The sequence below is a fragment of the Oncorhynchus mykiss genome, chromosome 13 (assembly GCF_013265735.2).
Source record: "Oncorhynchus mykiss isolate Arlee chromosome 13, USDA_OmykA_1.1, whole genome shotgun sequence".
Classification (NCBI taxonomy): Eukaryota; Metazoa; Chordata; class Actinopteri; order Salmoniformes; family Salmonidae; genus Oncorhynchus; species Oncorhynchus mykiss.
In genome coordinates this window covers 73,174,380-73,194,778 of record NC_048577.1, presented here as the reverse complement: position 1 = coordinate 73,194,778, position 20,399 = coordinate 73,174,380, and the positions used below count along the sequence as shown (strand labels likewise).

At 45.2% G+C, this 20,399-nt stretch overlaps 1 protein-coding gene across 1 annotated transcript in view; it reads right to left on the bottom strand.

Annotated features, from left to right (window-relative positions):
• LOC118938385 (H(+)/Cl(-) exchange transporter 7-like) overlaps positions 1-20,399 on the bottom strand; it is a 51,666-nt gene that overhangs the window by 15,728 nt on the left and 15,539 nt on the right. Inside the window, exons 6-14 of the mRNA XM_036942142.1 lie at positions 16,872-16,981; positions 14,762-14,842; positions 14,501-14,563; positions 12,858-12,941; positions 11,948-12,041; positions 10,346-10,410; positions 8,238-8,354; positions 7,395-7,449; positions 5,989-6,049 (exon numbers count right to left, since the gene is read on the bottom strand). Coding sequence (XP_036798037.1) covers positions 5,989-6,049; positions 7,395-7,449; positions 8,238-8,354; positions 10,346-10,410; positions 11,948-12,041; positions 12,858-12,941; positions 14,501-14,563; positions 14,762-14,842; positions 16,872-16,981 — 730 coding nt within the window. The remainder of the gene's footprint in view (positions 1-5,988; positions 6,050-7,394; positions 7,450-8,237; positions 8,355-10,345; positions 10,411-11,947; positions 12,042-12,857; positions 12,942-14,500; positions 14,564-14,761; positions 14,843-16,871; positions 16,982-20,399) is intronic.

Genomic DNA, 20,399 nt, shown 5'->3' with positions numbered 1-20,399 from the left:
CACCTGTCTAACACTACCACTATATACAACACCTGTCTAACACTACCACTATATACACAACACCTGTCTAACACTACCACTATATACAACACCTGTCTAACACTACCACTATATACACAACACCTGTCTAACACTACCACTATATACAACACCTGTCTAACACTACCACTATATACACACAACGACTGTCTAACACTACCACTATATACAACACCTGTCTAACACTACCACTATATACAACACCTGTCTAACACTACCACTATATACAACACCTGTCTAACACTACCACACCTGTCTAACACTACCACTATATACAACACCTGTCTAACACTACCACTATATACAACACCTGTCTAACACTACCACTATATACAACACATGTCTAACACTACCACACCTGTCTAACACTACCACTATATACAACACCTGTCTAACACTACCACACCTGTCTAACACTACCACTATATACAACACCTGTCTAACACTACCACTATATACAACACCTGTCTAACACTACCACTATATACAACACCTGTCTAACACTACCACTATATACAACACCTGTCTAAACTAACACTATATACAACACCTGTCTAAACTAACACTATATACAACACCTGTCTAACACTACCACTATATACAACACCTGTCTAACACTACCACTATATACAACACCTGTCTAACACTACCACACCTGTCTAACACTACCACTATATACAACACCTGTCTAACACTACCACTATATACAACACCTGTCTAACACTACCACTATATACAACACCTGTCTAACACTACCACACCTGTCTAACACTACCACTATATACAACACCTGTCTAACACTACCACTATATACAACACCTGTCTAACACTACCACTATATACAACACCTGTCTACCACTACCACTATATACAACACCTGTCTAACACTACCACTATATACAACACCTGTCTAACACTACCACTATATACAACACCTGTTTACCACTACCACTATATACAACACCTGTCTAACACTACCACTATATACAACACCTGTCTAAACTAACACTATATACAACACCTGTCTAAACTAACACTATATACAACACCTGTCTAACACTACCACACCTGTCTAACACTACCACTATATACAACACCTGTCTAACACTACCACTATATACAACACCTGTCTAACACTACCACTATATACAACACCTGTCTAACACTACCACTATATACAACACCTGTCTAAACTAACACTATATACAACACCTGTCTAAACTAACACTATATACAACACCTGTCTAACACTACCACTATATACAACACCTGTCTAACACTACCACTATATACAACACCTGTCTAACACTACCACACCTGTCTAACACTACCACTATATACAACACCTGTCTAACACTACCACTATATACAACACCTGTCTAACACTACCACTATATACAACACCTGTCTAACACTACCACACCTGTCTAACACTACCACTATATACAACACCTGTCTAACACTACCACTATATACAACACCTGTCTAACACTACCACTATATACAACACCTGTCTACCACTACCACTATATACAACACCTGTCTAACACTACCACTATATACAACACCTGTCTAACACTACCACTATATACAACACCTGTTTACCACTACCACTATATACAACACCTGTCTAACACTACCACTATATACAACACCTGTCTAAACTAACACTATATACAACACCTGTCTAAACTAACACTATATACAACACCTGTCTAACACTACCACTATACACAACACCTGTCTAACACTACCACTATATACAACACCTGTCTAACACTACCACTATATACAACACCTGTCTAACACTACCACTATATACACAACACCTGTCTAACACTACCACTATATACAACACCTGTCTAACACTACCACTATATACAACACCTGTCTAACACTACCACTATATACAACACCTGTCTAACACTATCACTATATACAACACCTGTCTAACACTACCACTATATACAACACCTGTCTAACACTACCACTATATACAACACCTGTCTAACACTACCACTATATACAACACCTGTCTAACACTACCACTATACACAACACCTGTCTAACACTACCACACCTGTCTAACACTACCACTATATACAACACCTGTCTAACACTACCACTATATACAACAGCTGTCTAAACTAACACGACATACCACACCTGTCTAACACTACCACTATATAAACAACACCTGTCTCACACTACCACTATATACAACACCTGTCTAACACTACCACTATATACAACACCTGTCTAACACTACCACTATATACAACACCTGTCTAAACTAACACGACATACCACACCTGTCTAACACTACCACTATATAAACAACACCTGTCTCACACTACCACTATATACAACACCTGTCTAACACTACCACTATATACAACACCTGTCTAACACTACCACTATATACAACACCTGTCTAACACTACCACTATATACAACACCTGTCTAACACTACCACACCTGTCTAACACTACCACTATATACACAACACCTGTCTAACACTACCACTATATACAACACCTGTCTAACACTACCACTATATACAACACCTGTCTAACACTACCACACCTGTCTAACACTACCACTATATACAACACCTGTCTAACACTACCACACCTGTCTAACACTACCACTATATACAACACCTGTCTAACACTACAACACCTGTCTAACACTACCACTATATACAACACCTGTCTAAACTAACACGACATACCACACCTGTCTCACACCACCCCACCTGTCTCACACCATCACACCACCACACCACTGTTTCTTCAGAAAATCAACAGCTATTTCTATATATTCATTAAAGTTACCTGGTTAACTCATTGATCTGTTTTGTAGCCTACCCCTCAGGGGTAGTGTGTTCTTAAAAACTTAGACCACAACCCTACCTGATCCTGAATATAGCCAACCAGAAACCTGATCCTGAATATAGCCAACCAGTAACCTGATCCTGAATATAGCCAACCCTACCTGATCCTGAATATAGCCAACCAGAAACCTGATCCTGAATATAGCCAACCAGTAACCTGATCCTGAATATAGTCAACCAGTAACCTGATCCTGAATATAGCCAACCCTACCTGATCCTGAATATAGCCAACCAGTAACCTGATCCTGAATATAGTCAACCAGTAACCTGATCCTGAATATAGTCAACCAGTAACCTGATCCTGAATATAGCCAACCAGTAACCTGATCCTGAATATAGTCAACCAGAAACCTGATCCTGATATAGAGTCAACCAGAAACCTGATCCTGAATATAGCCAACCAGTAACCTGATCCTGATATAGAGTCAACCAGAAACCTGATCCTGATATAGAGTCAACCAGAAACCTGATCCTGATATAGAGTCAACCAGAAACCTGATCCTGATATAGAGTCAACCAGAAACCTGATCCTGATATAGAGTCAACCAGAAACCTGATCCTGATATAGAGTCAACCAGAAACCTTATCCTGATATATAGTCAACCAGAAACCTTATCCTGATATAGAGTCAACCAGAAACCTGATCCTGATATAGAGTCAACCAGAAACCTGATCCTGATATAGAGTCAACCAGAAACCTGATCCTGATATAGAGTCAACCAGAAACCTGATCCTGATATAGAGTCAACCAGAAACCTGATCCTGATATAGAGTCAACCAGAAACCTGATCCTGAATAGAGTCAACCAGTAACCTGATCCTGAATACAGTCAACCAGTAACCTGAATATAGTCAGCCAGTAGTTGAGGATATTGAACCTGAATATAGTCAGCCAGTAGTTGAGGATATTGAACCTGAATATAGTCAGCCAGTAGTTGAGGATATTGAACCTGATCCTGAATATAGTCAGCCAGTAGTTGAGGATATTGAACCTGATCCTGAATATAGTCAGCCAGTAGTTGAGGATATTGAACCTGATCCTGAATATAGTCAGCCAGTAGTTGAGGATATTGAACCTGATCCTGAATATAGTCAGCCAGTAGTTGAGGATATTGAACCTGATCCTGAACATAGTCAGCCAGTAGTTGAGGATATTAAACCTGATCCTGAATATAGTCAGCCAGTAGTTGAGGATATTGAACCTGATCCTGAATATAGTCAGCCAGTAGTTGAGGATATTGAACCTGATCCTGAATATAGTCAGCCAGTAGTTGAGGATATTGAACCTGATCCTGAATATAGTCAACCAGTAGTTGAGGATATTGAACCTGATCCTGAATATAGTCAGCCAGTAGTTGAGGATATTGAACCTGATCCTGAATATAGTCAGCCAGTAGTTGAGGATATTGAACCTGATCCTGAATATAGTCAGCCAGTAGTTGAGGATATTGAACCTGATCCTGAACATAGTCAGCCAGTAGTTGAGGATATTAAACCTGATCCTGAATGTAGTCAGCCAGTAGTTGAGGATATTGAACCTGATCCTGAACATAGTCAGCCAGTAGTTGAGGATATTAAACCTGATCCTGAATATAGTCAGCCAGTAGTTGAGGATATTGAACCTGATCCTGAATATAGTCAGCCAGTAGTTGAGGATATTGAACCTGATCCTGAACATAGTCAGCCAGTAGTTGAGGATATTGAACCTGATCCTGAATATAGTCAGCCAGTAGTTGAGGATATTGAACCTGATCCTGAATATAGTCAGCCAGTAGTTGAGGATATTGAAGTTACCTGATCCTGAATATAGTCAGCCAGTAGTTGAGGATATTGAAGTTACCTGATCCTGAATATAGTCAGCCAGTAGTTGAGGATATTGAAGTTACCTGATCCTGAATATAGTCAGCCAGTAGTTGAGGATATTGAACCTGATCCTGAATATAGTCAGCCAGTAGTTGAGGATATTGAACCTGATCCTGAATATAGTCAGCCAGTAGTTGAGGATATTGAACCTGATCCTGAATATAGTCAGCCAGTAGTTGAGGATATTGAACCTGATCCTGAATATAGTCAGCCAGTAGTTGAGGATATTGAACCTGAATATAGTCAGCCAGTAGTTGAGGATATTGAACCTGATCCTGAATATAGTCAGCCAGTAGTTGAGGATATTGAACCTGATCCTGAATATAGTCAGCCAGTAGTTGAGGATATTGAACCTGATCCGGAATATAGTCAGCCAGTAGTTGAGGATATTGAACCTGATCCTGAATATAGTCAGCCAGTAGTTGAGGATATTGAACAGTTACCTGATCCTGAATATAGTCAGCCAGTAGTTGAGGATATTGAACCTGATCCTGAATATAGTCAGCCAGTAGTTGAGGATATTGAACCTGATCCTGAACATAGTCAGCCAGTAGTTGAGGATATTGAACCTGATCCGGAATATAGTCAGCCAGTAGTTGAGGATATTGAACAGTTACCTGATCCTGAATATAGTCAGCCAGTAGTTGAGGATATTGAAGTTACCTGATCCTGAATATAGTCAGCCAGTAGTTGAGGATATTGAACCTGATCCTGAATATAGTCAGCCAGTAGTTGAGGATATTGAACAGTTACCTGATCCTGAATATAGTCAGCCAGTAGTTGAGGATATTGAACCTGATCCTGAATATAGTCAGCCAGTAGTTGAGGATATTGAACCTGATCCTGAATATAGTCAGCCAGTAGTTGAGGATATTGAACCTGATCCTGAATATAGTCAGCCAGTAGTTGAGGATATTGAACAGTTACCTGATCCTGAATATAGTCAGCCAGTAGTTGAGGATATTGAACAGTTACCTGATCCTGAATATAGTCAGCCAGTAGTTGAGGATATTGAACCTGATCCTGAATATAGTCAGCCAGTAGTTGAGGATATTGAACCTGATCCTGAATATAGTCAGCCAGTAGTTGAGGATATTGAACCTGATCCTGAATATAGTCAGCCAGTAGTTGAGGATATTGAACCTGATCCTGAATATAGTCAGCCAGTAGTTGAGGATATTGAACAGTTACCTGATCCTGAATATAGTCAGCCAGTAGTTGAGGATATTGAACAGGGCTCCCAGCAATCCACCTGTTTTAGATGGACATATAGAAAGACATCAATCAACATATAACATGTCGGTCATTTAGCAGACACTCTTATCCATAGAGACGTAGGCCCAATCCCAAATGGACCCCTAAACCCTACACTCTTATCCATAGAGACGTAGGCCCAATCCCAAATGGACCCCTAGACCCTACACTCTTATCCATAGAGACGTAGGCCCAATCCCAAATGGACCCCTAAGCCCTGTGCACTTGGTGGAGATCTGAGAGGATTTGATTGGTAGAAGCAATATGGTTAAACAATTCACCTAGCCTATCAGAAGGCAAGATGGAGTCATAACCATGTTTCTTATACCTGTCAAATCCTCTCAGATCTCCACTAGTGCATAGGGGTGTAGGGTCTAGGGGTCCATGTGGAACTGGGTCTCCACTAGTGCATAGGGGTGTAGGGTCTAGGGGTCCATTTGGAACTGGGCCTCCACTAGTGCATAGGGGTGTAGGGTCTAGGGGTCCATTTGGAACTGGGCCTCCACTAGTGCATAGGGGTGTAGGGGTCTAGGGGTCCATGTGGAACTGGGTCTCCACTAGTGCATAGGGGTGTAGGGTCTAGAGGTCCATTTGGAACTGGGCCTCCACTAGTGCATAGGGGTGTAGGGTCTAGGGGTCCATTTGGAACTGGGCCTCCACTAGTGCTTAGGGGTGTAGGGTCTAGGGGTCCATTTGGAACTGGGCCTCCACTAGTGCGTAGGGGTGTAGGGTCTAGGGGTCCATTTGGAACTGGACCTCCACTAGTGCATAGGGGTGTAGGGTCTAGGGGTCCATTTGGAACTGGGCCCCCACTAGTGCATAGGGGTGTAGGGTTTAGGGGTCCATTTGGAACTGGGCCTCCACTAGTGCATAGGGGTGTAGGGTCTAGGGGTCCATTTGGAACTGGGCCTCCACTAGTGCATAGGGGTGTAGGGGTCTAGGGGTCCATTTGGAACTGGGCCTCACAGTCAAGTGCATTCAACTCAGGTAGCTAAGACAACCACATACATGAATAAGTAAGGTAGCTAAGACAACCACCTATATGAGTAACTCAGGTAGCTAAGACAACCTCCTATATGAGTAACTCAGGTAGCTATGACAACCACATACATGAGTAACTCAGGTAGCTAAGACAACCACCTATATGAGTAACTCAAGTAGCTAAGAAAACCACCTAAATGAGTAACTCAGGTAGCTAAGACAACCACATACATGAGTAACTCAGGTAGCTATGACAACCTTTTTCATGTCTCTTGTGTGAAGGTCAGACTAACCCGACTGTAGAGGGAGGACCAACACGGGTCCTGTGAAACAACACAACTAGACGAGCAGTGGGCTCTTACCTGCAGCTCCCATTACAATGAACAAGGGAATCTCATAGAGGTTGTAGGCCACACTCTGTAGACATAGAGATAACACAGGGTTTAGGACTAGACACTCTGTAGACAGAGAGATAACACGGGGTTTAGGACTAAACACTCTGTAGACAGAGAGATAACACAGGGTTTAGGACTAGACACAATAACAGACAGAGATAACACAGGATTTAGGACTAGACACTCTGTAGACACAGAGATAACACAGGGTTTAGGACTAGACACTCTGTAGACAGAGAGATAACACAGGGTTTAGGACTAGACACAATAACAGACAGAGATAACACAGGGTTTAGGACTAGACACTCTGTAGACAGAGAGATAACACAGGGTTTAGGACTAGACACTCTGTAGACAGAGATAACACAGGGTTTAGGACTAGACACTCTGTAGACAGAGATAACACAGGGTTTAGGACTAGACACTCTGTAGACAGAGAGATAACACAGGGTTTAGGACTAGACACAATAACAGAGAGATAACACAGGGTTTAGGACTAGACACTCTGTAGACAGAGAGATAACACAGGGTTTAGGACTAGACACAATAACAGACAGAGATAACACAGGGTTTAGGACTAGACACTCTGTAGACAGAGAGATAACACAGGGTTTAGGACTAGACACAATAACAGACAGAGATAACACAGGATTTAGGACTAGACACACTCTGTAGACACAGAGATAACACAGGGTTTAGGACTAAACACTCTGTAGACAGAGAGATAACACAGGGTTTAGGACTAGACACAATAACAGACAGAGATAACACAGGGTTTAGGACTAGACACAATAACAGACAGACACTCACGTCACTCTCGAAGCGTCCGAAGTTGATAAGACCAGGGCTGGAGAGATCTCCAGGTTTATTATTGTAGATGGACAGGAAGAAATTCAGGGTGAATGTTGAGATCATGGACGCAAAGAACTGGAGAGGAATATAGGGAGAGAGGGAGGAGGGAGGGAGGGAGGGAGGGAGAGAGAGAAGAAGTAGAGAGGAGAAAGAGAGAGTAGAGAGGAGAGAGAGAGAGAGAGAGAGTAGAGAGGAGAGAGAGAAGGAAGAGAGAGAGGAAGTAGAGAGGAGAGAGAGAGTAGAGAGGAGAGAGAGAGAGAGAGAGAGAGAGAGAGAGAGAGAGAGAGAAAGAAAGAGAGAGTAGAGAGTAGAGAGTAGAGAGAGAGAGAGAGTAGAGAGTAGAGAGTAGAGAGTAGAGAGAGAGAGAAGAGAGAGAGAGAGAGAGAGAGGGAGTAGAGAGGAGAGAGAGAGGGAGTAGAGAGGAGAGAGAGAGGGAGTAGAGAGGAGAGAGAGAGGGAGTAGAGAGGAGAGAGAATTAAGCTTCACCTGATAAAGGAAGGAGAGAGAACAACACGTCTGCTAGTCTCTACTCTTCTTTCCACTTGGCAGTGAATGAGGACAAGATTAGAGAATCTGGTCTTTTACAACTTTCGTTCTACCCAACATTATTTATTTTATTTAACCAGGAAGGGCTCATTGAGATTTAACATCTCTTTTTCAAGAGCGTCCTGGCCAAGATAGGCAGCACCAAGTCATTGCAAAAATTACAGACAGACAACATGAAAAACTACAAGTAATCTAGTAAAAAAAACATAGAATTCACAAGAGTATAACAAAATCAAAAATAAGCAAATTAAAAACATTGACAGGTCAGGGAATCAGTCTCAAGATCATTCATCAGTGATTTAAAAACACCAATCGGGACAAGTTCTTCCAGTTTAATAGTATTGTGTAAGGTGTTCCAAGACGATGGCCAGAGGACATAAAAGCCCTTTTACCAAATTCAGTTGGGACATTTGGAACAGTTAGCAGGATAAAGTCCAGCGAACGAAGAGACGACCCACCACATTTCTGAACAATAAAAATGCCCAAATAAAAAGGTAGTAAACCCAAAATGTCTTTGTAAATAAAAGTATACCAGTGACTGAGCCTACAAGTGACTAGAGAAGGCCAGCCAACCCTGGTATATAAAGTACCCTTCTCTCCTCTCCCTCAAACACCAGACTGAGAAAAGCCTTCCTCTCCTCTCCTCTCCCTCAGACACCAGACTGAGCCAGGCCTCCCCCTCCTCTCATCTCCCTCAGACACCAGACTGAGAAAAGCCTTCCTCTCCTCTCCTCTCCTCTCCGTTAGACACCAGACTGAGCCAGGCCTCCCCCTCCTCTCATCTCCCTCAGACACCAGACTGAGCCAAGCCTTCCACTCCTCTCCTCTCCCTCAGACACCAGACTGAGCCAAGCCTTCCCCTTATCTCCTCAGACACCAAACTGAGCCAAGACTTCTCCTCCTCTCCTCAGACACCAGACTGAGCCAAGCATTCCACTCCTCTCCTCCCCCTCAGACACCAGACTGAGCCAAGCCTTCCACTCCTCTCCTCTCCCTCAGACACCAGACTGAGCCAAGCCTTCCCCTCCTCTCCTCAGACACCAGCCTGAGCCAAGCCTTCCCCTCCTCTCCTAATACACCAAACTGAGCCAAGACTTCTCCTCCTCTCCTCAGACACCAGACTGAGCCAAGCCTTCCCCTCATCTCCTCTCCTAAGACACCAGACTGCGCCAAGCATTCCCCTCCTCTCCCTCAGATACCAAACTGAGCCAAGACTTCTCCTCCTCTCCTCAGACACCAGACTGAGCCAAGCCTTCTCCTCAGACACCAAACTGAGCCAAGCCGTCCCCTCCTCTCCTCAGACACCAGACTGAGCCAAGACTTCTCCTCCTCTCCTCAGACACCAGACTGAGCCAAGCCTTCTCCTCAGACACCAGACTGAGCAAAGCCTTCCTCTCCTCTCCTCTCCTCTCCCTCAGACTGAGCCAAGCATTCCCCTCCTCTCCTCAGACACCAGACTGAGCCAAGCCTTCCACTCCTCAGACACCAGACTGAGCCAAGCCTTCCTCTCCTCTACTTACTATCCTCCATGTGAGCATCTGGTTCCAGAAAGAAGCCCCCTCCTCCAAACTGAATAAAACACCACCTGGCATAAAGAGGAAGGAAGAGAGAGAGAGAGTCAGGTGAAAACTTTATTGGGAGGAACATTTAGAAAGTCATGACAGTAGTATGCTTAGCAGTGGTGCTGAGTGGGACATGTTGTGCAGAGTGGGACATGTTGTGCAGTGTGTACTGACTGGTGCTGAGTGGGACATGTTGTGCTGAGTGGGACATGTTGTGCAGAGTGGGACATGTTGTGCAGTGTGTACTGACTGGTGCTGAGTGGGACATGTTGTGCAGTGTGTACTGACTGGTGCTGAGTGGGACATGTTGTGCTGAGTGGGACATGTTGTGCAGAGTGGGACATGTTGTGCAGAGTGGGACATGTTGTGCAGAGTGGGACATGTTGTGCAGAGTGGGACATGTTGTGCAGAGTGGGACATGTTGTGCAGAGTGGGACATGTTGTGCAGAGTGGGACATGTTGTGCAGAGTGGGACATGTTGTGCAGAGTGGGAGGGGTTGTGCAGAGTGGGAGGGGTTGTGCAGAGTGGGACATGTTGTGCAGAGTGGGACATGTTGTGCAGAGTGGGAGGGGTTGTGCAGAGTGGGAGGGGTTGTGCAGAGTGGGAGGGGTTGTGCAGAGTGGGAGGGGTTGTGCAGAGTGGGAGGGGTTGTGCAGAGTGGGAGGGGTTGTGCAGAGTGGGACATGTTGTGCAGAGTGGGACATGTTGTGCAGAGTGGGACATGTTGTGCAGAGTGGGACATGTTGTGCAGAGTGGGACATGTTGTGCAGAGTGGGACATGTTGTGCAGAGTGGGACATGTTGTGCAGAGTGGGACATGTTGTGCAGAGTGGGACATGTTGTGCAGAGTGGGGCATGTTGTGCAGAGTGGGACATGTTGTGCAGAGTGGGACATGTTGTGCAGAGTGGGACATGTTGTGCAGAGTGGGACATGTTGTGCAGAGTGGGACATGTTGTGCAGAGTGGGACATGTTGTGCTGAGGGACATGTTGTGCTGACGGACATGTTGTGCTGACGGACATGTTGTGCTGTGTGGGACATGTTGTGCTGTGTGGGACATGTTGTGCTGACTGGGACATGTTGTGCAGAGTGGGACATGTTGTGCAGAGTGGGACATGTTGTGCAGAGTGGGACATGTTGTGCAGAGTGGGACATGTTGTGGTGAGTGGGAGGGGTTGTGCAGAGTGGGAGGGGTTGTGCAGAGTGGGAGGGGTTGTGCAGAGTGGGAGGGGTTGTGCAGAGTGGGAGGGGTTGTGCAGAGTGGGAGGGGTTGTGCAGAGTGGGAGGGGTTGTGCAGAGTGGGACATGTTGTGCAGAGTGGGACATGTTGTGCAGAGTGGGACATGTTGTGCAGAGTGGGACATGTTGTGCAGAGTGGGACATGTTGTGCAGAGTGGGACATGTTGTGCAGAGTGGGACATGTTGTGCAGAGTGGGACATGTTGTGCAGAGTGGGACATGTTGTGCTGAGGGACATGTTGTGCAGAGGGACATGTTGTGCTGAGGGACATGTTGTGCTGAGGGACATGTTGTGCTGAGGGACATGTTGTGCAGTGTGTACCGACTGGTGCTCCAAAAGCAGCAGACACTCCTGCAGCCGCTCCAGCTGATACAAAGTCCCTCTTCTCTGTGTCTCTACGGAAATACTCAAAGATCTACACACACAGAGACAGAGAGAGGACATGTTAGACAGTAGATACCACACATTAAACACTATGTAGAGGACATGTTAGACAGTAGATACCACACATTAAACACTATGTAGAGGACATGTTAGACAGTAGATACCACACATTAAACACTATGTAGAGGACATGTTAGACAGTAGATACCACACATTAAACACTATGTAGAGGACATGTTAGACAGTAGATACCACACATTAAACACTATGTAGAGGACATGTTAGACAGTAGATACCACACATTAAACACTATGTAGAGGACATGTTAGACAGTAGATACCACACATTAAACACTATGTAGAGGACATGTTAGACAGTAGATACCACACATTAAACACTATGTAGAGGACATGTTAGACAGTAGATACCACACATTAAACACTATGTAGAGGACATGTTAGACAGTAGATACCACACATTAAACACCATGTAGAGGACATGTTAGACAGTAGATACCACACATTAAACACTATGTAGAGGACATGTTAGACAGTAGATACCACACATTAAACACTATGTAGAGGACATGTTAGACAGTAGATACCACACATTAAACACTATGTAGAGGACATGTTAGACAGTAGATACCACACATTAAACACTATGTAGAGGACATGTTAGACAGTAGATACCACACATTAAACACTATGTAGAGGACATGTTAGACAGTAGATACCACACATTAAACACTATGTCCTCCACATGTAGAGGACATGTTAGACAGTAGATACCACACATTAAACACTATGTAGAGGACATGTTACAACCAGACTGTACAACACCCTACCTTGAAGTCTTTCTTCAGGGAGGTACTGCGTCCCTGGGAGACTCCTGCTGCCACCACGGCACCAGAGTGGATCATGGGACCTTCCTACAGGATTATGGGGTAGGGAGACAGAGGCCGTCAAACACACACACACACACACACACACGGCCGTCAGATACACACAGACACTGGTTGGTCACCTCATTAGTCAGTCTGTATTTCACCTCATTCATTAGTCAGTCTGTATTTCACCTCATTAGTCAGTCTGTATTTCACCTCATTAGTCAGTCTGTATTTCACCTCATTAGTCAGTCTGTATTTCACCTCATTAGTCAGTCTGTATTTCACCTCATTAGACAGTCTGTATTTCACCTCATTAGTCAGTCTGTATTTCACCTGGCCGGTTGGTCACCTCATTAGTCAGTCTGTATTTCACCTCATTAGTCAGTCTGAATTTCACCTCATTAGTCAGTCTGTATTTCACCTCATTAGTCAGTCTGTATGTCACCTCATTAGTCAGTCTGTATGTCACCTCATTAGTCAGTCTGTATGTCACCTCATTAGTCAGTCTGTATGTCACCTCATTAGTCAGTCTGTATTTCACCTGGCCGGTTGGTCACCTCATTAGTCAGTCTGTATCAGCGCTATTTAAGTGTCTGGCCCAGGCGCTATTTAAGAGAGTCTGGCCCAGGTGATATTTAAGAGAGTCTGGCCCAAGTGATATTTAAAAGAGTCTGGCCCAGGTGATATTTAAGAGAGTCTGGCCCAAGTGATATTTAAAAGTGTCTGGCCCAGTGCTCCAGATGTCTTGATAGATGTGGAGGGATAACTCCTCTAGTTGTCTTGATAGATGTGGAGGGTTAACTCCTCTAGTTGTCTTGATATATGTGGAGGGTTAACTCCTCTAGTTGTCTTGATAGATGTGGAGGGTTAACTCCTCCAGTTGTCTTGATATATGTGGAGGGTTAACTCCTCTAGTTGTCCTGATAGATGTGGAGGGTTAACTCCTCTAGTTGTCTTGATAGATGTGGAGGGTTAACTCCTCTAGTTGTCTTGATAGATGTGGAGGGTTAACTCCTCTAGTTGTCTTGATAGATGTGGAGGGTTAACTCCTCTAGTTGTCCTGATAGATGTGGAGGGTTAACTCCTCTAGTTGTCTTGATAGATGTGGAGGGTTACCACCTTTAGTTGTGTCTCTCTATCTGATTGTTAGACATTCGTTTATCTGTTGTCCCTGATTTTGTTTTCCTCCAACTTTGTGGTTTGCTTCCTGTCTTTCAGTTTGGTGTGGGTTTTTATTTTGTTTGCCTGTTCTCGGTCAATTCAGTGGGTCTGATGGTGGGTGTCTTGTAGGTTCCAGGTGTTCAACAACAAGTGGGAAATATCCAATAAATGTCGTTCCACTTCATGATTGTGTCCCACTTGTTGTTGATTCTTCACAAAAAAATACAGTTTTATATCTTTATGTTTGAAGCCTGAAATGTGGCAAAAGGTCGCAAACTTCAAGGGGGCCGAATACTTTCGCAAGGCACTGTACATGCAGACACACACAGACAAACTCATACGTACATGCAGACACACACAGACAAACTCATACGTACATGCAGACACACACAGACAAACTCATACGTACATGCAGACACACACACATCCCCAGTGTTTACCTTTCCAACAGCGAGTCCCCCGGCGACAGAGCAGATCACACCACACACCTTCACCACCAGGGTCTGTAACACACACACACACACACACACACACACACACACACACACACACACACACAGTGACCCCTGACCTATATATAATATAATGTCTGATATCCTTGCCTCATAAGAGACATCATTCCTACTGCCAACAACAACAACATTTAAAAGATGAGGGTTTAGATGTGACATTTGTCTCTGAGCAGCAAGTGATCAGTTTACCTTGAGTCTCACCACCCGGGGGATCTTCACTCCGTTCAGATAACACTTAATCTGGGGTATCCCACTTCCTGCTGCTCCTGGCTGAGGAGAGAGAGAGATGTTAGTTCCACCCCAGGGTCAACAGACTGGCCCCAGGGTCAACAGACTGGCTGAGGAGAGAGAGAAAGATGTTAGATCCACCCCAGGGTCAACAGACTGTAGTCTAACACGGTGGTTCAGACTGTAGTCTAACACGGTGGTTCAGACTGTAGTCTAACACAGTGGTTCAGACTGTAGTCTAACACGGTGGATCAGACTGTAGTCTAACACGGTGGTTCAGACTGTAGTCTAACACGGTGGTTCAGACTGTAGTCTAACACGGTGGTTCAGACTGTAGTCTAACACGGTGGTTCAGACTGTAGTCTAACACGGTGGTTCAGACTGTAGTCTAACACGGTGGTTCAGACTGTAGTCTAACACGGTGGTTCAGACTGTAGTCTAACACGGTGGATCAGACTGTAGTCTAACACGGTGGTTCAGACTGTAGTCTAACACGGTGGTTCAGACTGTAGTCTAACACGGTGGTTCAGACTGTAGTCTAACACGGTGGTTCAGACTGTAGTCTAACACGGTGGATCAGACTGTAGTCTAACACGGTGGTTCAGACTGTAGTCTAACACGGTGGATCAGACTGTAGTCTAACACGGTGGTTCAGACTGTAGTCTAACACGGTGGTTCAGACTGTAGTCTAACACGGTGGTTCAGACTGTAGTCTAACACGGTGGTTCAGACTGTAGTCTAACACAGTGGTTCACCACCCCAGGGTCAACAGACTGTAGTCTAACACAGTGGTTCAGACTGTAGTCTAACACAGTGGTTCACCACCCCAGGGTCAACAGACTGTAGTCTAACACGGTGGTTCAGACTGTAGTCTAACACGGTGGTTCAGACTGTAGTCTAACACGGTGGTTCAGACTGTAGTCTAACACGGTGGTTCAGACTGTAGTCTAACACGGTGGTTCAGACTGTAGTCTAACACGGTGGTTCAGACTGTAGTCTAACACGGTGGTTCAGACTGTAGTCTAACACAGTGGTTCAGACTGTAGTCTAACACGGTGGTTCAGACTGTAGTCTAACACGGTGGTTCAGACTGTAGTCTAACACGGTGGATCAGACTGTAGTCTAACACGGTGGTTCAGACTGTAGTCTAACACGGTGGTTCAGACTGTAGTCTAACACGGTGGTTCAGACTGTAGTCTAACACGGTGGTTCAGACTGTAGTCTAACACGGTGGTTCAGACTGTAGTCTAACACGGTGGTTCAGACTGTAGTCTAACACGGTGGATCAGACTGTAGTCTTAACACGGTGGTTCAGACTGTAGTCTAACACGGTGGTTCAGACTGTAGTCTAACACGGTGGTTCAGACTGTAGTCTAACACAGTGGTTCAGACTGTAGTCTAACACAGTGGTTCAGACTGTAGTCTAACACGGTGGTTCAGACTGTAGTCTAACACAGTGGTTCAGACTGTAGTCTAACACGGTGGTTCAGACTGTAGTCTAAGACAGTGGTTCAGACTGTAGTCTAACACGGTGGTTCAGACTGTAGTCTAACACGGTGGTTCAGACTGTAGTCTAACACGGTGGTTCAGACTGTAGTCTAACACGGTGGTTCAGACTGTAGTCTAACACAGTGGTTCAGACTGTAGTCTAACACAGTGGTTCAGACTGTAGTCTAACACGGTGGTTCAGACTGTAGTCTAACACGGTGGTTCAGACTGTAGTCTAACACAGTGGTTCAGACTGTAGTCTAACACGGTGGTTCAGACTGTAGTCTAACACGGTGGTTCAGACTGTAGTCTAACACGGTGGTTCAGACTGTAGTCTAACACGGTGGTTCAGACTGTAGTCTAACACGGTGGTTCACCACCCCAGGGCCAACAGACTGTAGTCTAACACGGTGGTTCACACAGCTTGTTATTAGACTATGATTAACCAAGGCTCAATTCAAACCCCCACCTGTCCAGCAGTGCACTAGTTTCATACTTACGCGCGCACGCACGCAACACACACACACACACTTTGAACACTTACCTCAGAAGGCTACACACACACTCCCCGTCTCCCTCTTACCTCGAAGAACGCCACTATGACAGCGCCCACCATGACGAAGGCAGAGTTCAGCACAGCCCAGAGGATGAGAGAGATGGAGAGACCTCCCACCTCTGTAAACTTCTCGATGTCTGGGAGGGGGCAGAGGGTCAAGGACAGGTAACAAACAACCAATCACACGCCACCACGATGCAAGGTCCAGCCCTCCCCGACCAACCACAGAGCAGGACACTGGACCTCTATGGCTTCATGATCTTTTGTCTGAAGGGCTACATATTTAAAATTAGTGGGGATGATTGGCAGCATTCTGATCAATAAGGTTTTGATTTGATATATTAGGATCCCATTAGCCCAGGCCAATGGGGACAGCTAGTGTTACTGGGGTTTGATATATTAGGATCCCATTAGACCAGGCCAATGGGGACAGCTAGTGTTACTGGGGTTTGATACATTAGGATCCCATTAGACCAGGCCAATGGGGACAGCTAGTGTTACTGGGGTTTGATACATTAGGATCCCATTAGACCAGGCCAATGGGGACAGCTAGTGTTACTGGGGTTTGATACATTAGGATCCCATTAGACCAGGCCAATGGGGACAGCTAGTGTTACTGGGGTTTGATACATTAGGATTCCCATTAGACCAGGCCAATGGGGACAGCTAGTGTTACTGGGGTTTGATATATTAGGATTCCCATTAGACCAGGCCAATGGGGACAGCTAGTGTTACTGGGGTTGGATATATTAGGATCCCTATTAGACCAGGCCAATGGGGACAGCTAGTGTTACTGGGGTTGGATATATTAGGATCCCATTAGACCAGGCCAATGGGGACAGCTAGTGTTACTGGGGTTTGATACATTAGGATCCCATTAGACCAGGCCAATGGGGACAGCTAGTGTTACTGGGGTTTTATATATTAGGATCCCATTAGACCAGGCCAATGGGGACAGCTAGTGTTACTGGGGTTTGATATATTAGGATTCAGTAGGTCACATGTCAGTACCCACACACACAACCAGTAGGTCACATGTCAGTACCCACACACACAACCAGTAGGTCACATGTCAGTACCTACACACAACCAGTAGGTCACATGTCAGTACCTACACACAACCAGTAGGTCACATGTCAGTACCTACAGACAACCAGTAGGTCACATGTCAGTACCTACAGACAACCAGTAGGTCACATGTCAGTACCCACACACACAACCAGTAGGTCACATGTCAGTACCCACACACACAACCAGTAGGTCACATGTCAGTACCCACACACACAACCAGTAGGTCACATGTCAGTACCTACACACACAACCAGTAGATCACATGTCAGTACCCACACACACAACCAGTAGGTCACATGTCAGTACCCACACACACAAACAGTAGGTCACATGTCACTACCCACACACACAACCAGTAGGTCACATGTCAGTACCCACACACACAACCAGTAGGTCACATGTCAGTACCCACACACACAACCAGTAGGTCACATGTCAGTACCCACACACACAACCAGTAGGTCACATGTCAGTATCTACACACACAACCAGTAGGTCACATGTCAGTACCCACACACACAACCAGTAGGTCACATGTCAGTACCCACACACACAAACAGTAGGTCACATGTCACTACCCACACACACAACCAGTAGGTCACATGTCAGTACCCACACACACAACCAGTAGGTCACATGTCAGTACCCACACACAACCAGTAGGTCACATGTCAGTACCCACACACACAAACAGTAGGTCACATGTCACTACCCACACACACAACCAGTAGGTCACATGTCAGTACCCACACACAACCAGTAGGTCACATGTCAGTACCCACACACAACCAGTAGGTCACATGTCAGTACCCACACACACAACCAGTAGGTCACATGTCAGTACCCACACACACAACCAGTAGGTCACATGTCAGTACCTACTCACAACCAGTAGGTCACGTGTCAGTACCTACACACAACCAGTAGGTCACATGTCAGTACCCACACACACAACCAGTAGGTCACATGTCAGTACCTACACACAACCAGTAGGTCACATGTCAGTACCTACACAACCAGTAGGTCACATGTCAGTACCTTCACAACCAGTAGGTCACATGTCAGTACCTACACAACCAGTAGGTCACATGTCAGTACCTACACAACCAGTAGGTCACATGTCAGTACCTATACAACCAGTAGGTCACATGTCAGTACCTATACACACAACCAGTAGGTCACATGTCAGTACCCACACACACAACCAGTAGGTCACATGTCAGTACCCACACACACAACCAGTAGGTCACATGTCAGTACCCACACACACAACCAGTAGGTCACATGTCAGTACCCACACACACAACCAGTAGGTCACATGTCAGTACCTACACACACAACCAGTAGGTCACATGTCAGTACCTACACAACCAGTAGGTCACATGTCAGTACCTACACAACCAGTAGGTCACATGTCAGTACCTACACAACCAGTAGGTCACATGTCAGTACCTACACAACCAGTAGGTCACATGTCATTACCTATGCAACCAGTAGGTCACATGTCATTACCTATACACACAACCAGTAGGTCACATGTCAGTACCCACACAACCAGTAGGTCACATGTCAGTACCCACACAACCAGTAGGTCACATGTCAGTACCTACACAACCAGTAGGTCACATGTCAGTACCTACACACACAACCAGTAGGTCACATGTCAGTACCTACACAACCAGTAGGTCACATGTCAGTACCTACACACAACCAGTAGGTCACATGTCAGTACCCACACAACCAGTAGGTCACATGTCAGTACCTACACAACCAGTAGGTCACATGTCAGTACCCACACACACAACCAGTAGGTCACATGTCAGTACCTACACAACCAGTAGGTCACATGTCAGTACCTACACAACCAGTAGGTCACATGTCAGTACCCACACAACCAGTAGGTCACATGTCAGTACCTACACACACAACCAGTAGGTCACATGTCAGTACCTACTCACAACCAGTAGGTCACATTTCAGTACCTACACAACCAGTAGGTCACATTTCAGTACCTACACAACCAGTAGGTCACATGTCAGTACCTACACAACCAGTAGGTCACATGTCAGTACACACACAACCAGTAGGTCACATGTCAGTACCTATACAACCAGTAGGTCACATGTCAGTACCTATACAACCAGTAGGTCACATGTCAGTACCTACACAACCAGTAGGTCACATGTCAGTACCTACACACAACCAGTAGGTCCCATGTCAGTACCCACACAACCAGTAGGTCACATTTCAGTACCTACACAACCAGTAGGTCACATGTCAGTACCTACACAACCAGTAGGTCACATGTCAGTACACACACAACCAGTAGGTCACATGTCAGTACCTATACAACCAGTAGGTCACATGTCAGTACCTATACAACCAGTAGGTCACATGTCAGTACCTACACAACCAGTAGGTCACATGTCAGTACCTACACACAACCAGTAGGTCCCATGTCAGTACCCACACAACCAGTAGGTC